The sequence below is a fragment of the Cebus imitator genome, unplaced genomic scaffold, assembly GCF_001604975.1.
Source record: "Cebus imitator isolate Cc_AM_T3 unplaced genomic scaffold, Cebus_imitator-1.0 Scaffold449, whole genome shotgun sequence".
In the NCBI taxonomy this organism is placed as follows: Eukaryota; Metazoa; Chordata; class Mammalia; order Primates; family Cebidae; genus Cebus; species Cebus imitator.
In genome coordinates, this window is record NW_016107764.1 from 2,272,179 (window position 1) to 2,276,533 (window position 4,355).

The 4,355-nt window shown below is 60.7% G+C and overlaps 2 protein-coding genes across 3 annotated transcripts in view; one reads left to right on the plus strand and one right to left on the minus strand.

The window, feature by feature from the left end:
- Positions 1-820: 820 nt before the first annotated feature.
- The window catches only part of MROH6 (maestro heat like repeat family member 6), a 15,271-nt gene continuing 11,736 nt past the window's right edge, over positions 821-4,355 (minus strand). Inside the window, exon 15 of the transcript XR_001819837.2 lies at positions 821-832. The gene's annotated coding sequence lies outside the window, so the exon portion shown is untranslated. The remainder of the gene's footprint in view (positions 833-4,355) is intronic.
- GSDMD (gasdermin D) overlaps positions 1,909-4,355 on the plus strand; it is a 4,758-nt gene continuing 2,311 nt past the window's right edge. For both annotated transcript variants that reach the window (XM_017511542.2, XM_037732467.1), the window contains exons 1-4: positions 1,909-2,024; positions 2,819-3,039; positions 3,272-3,464; positions 4,051-4,219. In XM_017511542.2, the coding sequence (XP_017367031.1) occupies positions 2,823-3,039; positions 3,272-3,464; positions 4,051-4,219 (579 nt within the window). In that variant the 5' untranslated portion in view covers positions 1,909-2,024; positions 2,819-2,822. The remainder of the gene's footprint in view (positions 2,025-2,818; positions 3,040-3,271; positions 3,465-4,050; positions 4,220-4,355) is intronic.

Below are 4,355 nucleotides of genomic sequence, written 5' to 3' on the forward strand. Positions count from 1 at the left end.
AGTAGAGACGGGGTTTCACCATGTTGACCAGGATGGTCCCGATCTCTTGACCTCGTGATCCACCCACCTCGGCCTCCCAAAGTGCTGGGATTACAGGTGTGAGCCACCACGCCCGGCCTTCCTTACTTTTTTTTTTGAACCAGAGTCTCACTCTGTTGCCCAGGCTGGAGTGCAGTGGGGCAATCTCGGCTCACTGCAATTTCTGCCTCCCGGGTTCAAGAGATTCTCCTGCCTCAGCCTCCTGAGTAGCTGGGACTACAGGCATGCAGCACCACACCCAGCTAATTTTTGTATTGTTAGTAGAGACAGGGTTTCACCACGTTGGCCAGGATAGTCTCCATCTCTTGACCTCGTGATCTGCCTGCCTTGGCCTCCCAAAGTGCTGGGATTACAGGCGTCGGCCACCACCCCCAGCCAGGTTTTTAAAATAATGGCTTTATTAAGACATAATTATATAATTCCCATATCATATAATTCATTCATTTAAGTGTGCAATCCTGTGGGTTTTAGCATATTCAGAGGTATGCAAACGTCACCACAGTCAGTATCTAAACGTTTCCTCACCCCAGAAAGAAACCAAACCAGCAGCAGTCACTCCCACCCCCTCCCCCAGACGCTGGCAGCCCCATCTCCCTTCTGCCCCCTGGACGTGCCCACCCTGGATGCGTCACGTGAGCAGAGTCACTCCGTGTGCTGCTTGTGTCTGACTTTTCACTTAGCACAATGTCTCCGAGGTCCATCTGTGTCGTCCGGTATGCCAGGGCCTCCTTCCTTTGGACCGCGGGCACCATTCCACGGCCTGCATTGCAGTGCCTGGACTCCCACATCTGGTCTAAGCATGCCTCGGTGGATGGACAGGGCTTCCACCTTTCCGCTATGGCAAGGGATGCTGCTGCAAACTTTGGTGCACAGGTATGTGTTTGAGTCCCTGCTTTCCATACGGGTAGAGCTAACGAGTGGAATTGCTGGGTCACACGGAGACTGTTGGAGAAGCTGCCAGGCTTATTCCAGAGGGCCGCACGGGTTGACATTCCCACCAACATTGCACAAGGGTTCCGGTGACTCCACGGCCATCCTGGTGGGCGTGCAGTATCTCTCGGTGGATTCAATTTGGTTTTCTTGATGACTAAGGATGTTGAGCCTCTTTGCATTTGCTTGTGGCAATTTCCACATTTTGTGACCCTTTGGCCCAGGCCCAGAGTTTCTGTTTGTTGGTTTTTTTTGAGACGGAGTGTTGCTCTGTCGCCCAGCTCATGGTTCTGGAAACCCCGCTATAAGCATGCCAACCTGTCAATCAAGGACATTCTGGAGCCCAATGCCCCGGAACCAGGTACCTGGTACCTGGAGCGCAGTGGTGCGATGTCAGTTCACTGTTACCTCCACCTCCAGGGCCCAGGCAATTGTCTGCCTCAGCCTCCCAAGTAGCTGGGACTACAGGCGCCCATCACCGCACCCAGCTAATTTTTTTTTTTTTCTTTTTTCTCGCTCTGTCCCCCAGGCTGGAGTGCAGTGGTGTGATCTCAGCTCACTGCAACCTCCGCCTCCCGGGTTCAGGCGATTCTCCTGCCTCAGCCTCCTGAGTAGCTGGGATTACAGATGTGCGCCACCATGCCCAGCTAATTTTTTTTGTATTTTTAGTAGAGACGGGGTTTCACCACGTTGGCCAGGCTGGTCTCGAACTCCTGACGTTGTGATCCGCCTGCCTCGGCCTCCCCAAGTGCTGGGATGACAGGCATGAGCCACCGCGCCCGACCAGTTTTTAAGAAAAACCACAAAGTGCTATGAAGTTTGAGGCTATCGGGACGCGGGGCCAGGACGCGAGAGGCTGGTGCTCCCGGCGGGCTGCCGGGAAGAGGCGGCGGGAGGGGGCCCCGGCGGGCTCCCGGGGCGGGTCTTGGAGGGCCTCCTGGGCGGGCCCTAAGGCGGCCGCAGTTTCACTTTTGGTTCTGGGCACCTCCGGCTCCCCCTCTTCCGACGGCTCCCAGGCGAGCAGACGCCCCACCCCCGGGGCGCCCACGGTCGCGGTGAGCTGCCCCCCACCTCCCCCGGTGCCGCCGGCGCTCCCGGGCCGGAGGTGCTGGTCCTGCTGCGCCCCTGAGGGTCCCAGCGCGCGCCCGGAGAGCCCCGAGCCCCACCCGGGGGGGAAGCCTAGGCTTGGGGAAGGCTGCCCTTGGCCATCCCCGAGGCCCCGCCCTTGGACCAGGACCGGGTGGGCCATCCAGATGCCTGGGCCGGTGCTGGTTCCGCCCCCAGCTGCCTCTTGGCCCGGCCTGCACTTTGGGCAGGTCCCGCGCTCAGAGGCGAGGCTTCCTGGGGCGGCCGCGGGCCCTCCGCTGTGGCCTCTGACTCCGGAAACCTCAGCCTTGGACAGGTGGCTCATGGAGCTCCAGGCACAGAGAAGGCCCTGGAGGACACAGCTGGGGTGGGGTGAGACTCTGGCTGGGTTTTGCAGTGGGTCCCTGTGCCATGCTCAGGAGGTGACAGCTTCTGTTTCCTCCCTGCCAGAGGCAGCCATTCTAGTGGACGGACAGAACCCTCTGTGTGTCAGAGCGGGTCTGGGCATCAGGCCCTACTGCCCCGGGCTGGAGGTACTCATGGCCCCAACGACAACAGGGTGGACACTGTATTTCTGTGTTGGGGAGTGGCCAGGGACAGGCGATTTCTGCTGGTAGGAACATCCCAGGATGAGCTGGGCGGGGCTGCTCTCAAGGGAAGGAGTTTCCCATCATTGGAAGCATCCAAGTGCTGATGCTGCTCCCACCCCCTCCTGCTCTTCTATCCCTGAGGGCACAATGCCTGACCCATTTCCCCTCCTCAGGAACATGGGGTCGGCCTTTGAGTGGCTGGTTCGGAGAGTGATCCAGGAGCTGGACCACGGTGGGGACCTCATCCCTGTGACCAGCCTGCAGAGCTCCACGGGCTTCAAGCCCTACTGCCTGCTGGTCAGGAAGCCCGCAAGCTCTTGGTTCTGGAAACCCCGCTATAAGCATGTCAACCTGTCAATCAAGGACATTCTGGAGCCTGATGCCCCGGAACCAGGTACCTGATGGGGTGCTGAGGCAGAGCCCTAGGGAGGCTGGGTGGGGGAGGGGAAGCAGGGTGCGTCTGGCCAGCCACCCACCCTGCTCTGCAGGCTCTAGCTCTGGGCCCCTCTTCCAGAGGGCAGGGCCTCTCCAAAGGTCCTGCTGCCTTGGGAGTGGGACACGGCAGAAGGGGTGGGGCGGGAGGGGTGAGGCAGGTGGGCAGGGCCTCAGGTCTGGCCTTGCTTTAGTTTTGCAGCATGGTGGCCCCTTCCACATCCGTGACACTGTGGACGGGCAGCTACGGACTAGCATGGAGGTGGCAGCCACAGGACAGGGGAAGGTCGCAGGCAGGGTCTTGGTGTCTGACAGCTCCAGCACCTCGCTGAACGTGTTCTCGCTGAGCGTGGGCCCGAACACCTGGCAGGCCCTGCTCCAGGAGAGGTGGGCCTGGAGAGGGCAGGGCCCCACTGACCCCAAGCAACCCTGCTTTTATTATTTTTTTTAATTATTTTTTGAGGTGAGCTCTCACTCTCTTGGCCAGGGTGGTCCTGAACTCCTGGCCTCAAGCAGTCCTCCTGCCTCAACCTCCCAAAGTGCTGGGATCACAGGGGTAAGCCACAGTGCTCAGTCCCAGACTTGCTCTTGGGAAGGTCACCACTTTGGGGCATCAGGAAAGTCGCAGAGGCAAGGGAGTGCTGTGGCCGGCAGCGGGTTTTGGGAAGGAAGCTGCAGGGGTCACTGGAGGCCTCGGCCATCAGGACTGATCCTAAGGACCAGACTGAGCCCCAGGCTGCTGTGAGGACAAGCGGTGGTGTGTTCGTGGGGGCCAGGTGAGGGGCTCCTCCCCTCACAGGACCCCGTCCCCATGGAGAGAGGGTCCACCATGCAGAGGCTGCTGGTGCCCAGGCATCCACAGAGCCTGGAGGCGCCCTCTGCGCCACCTCCCCCAGTGGCATGGGGTGGTCTCGGGAGGGAAGGTGTCTTTGGGGGCTGCGGCCCAGTGAGCTTCCTGCTTCTGGGGTCACAGGCGCCTGCGGCAGCCGGAGCACGGAATCCTGCAGCAGCTCCGGCACCGAGGGGACAACGTGTACGTGGTGACGGAGGTGCTGCAGACACAGAAGGATGTGGAAGTCACGCGGACCCGCCGGCGAGAGGGTTCGGGCCTCATTTCCCTGGCTGGAGCCATGTGCTTGCAGGTGTGTAGGCAGCCCTGTGGAGCTGATGTCCCCGGCAGCCAGCCCACACCCGTGCCCCACAATCTGGTGCCCTGGTGGCCGGCCTGGCCCCCAGCACCCAGCCCACACCCGCGCCCCACAATCTCGTGCCCTGGTG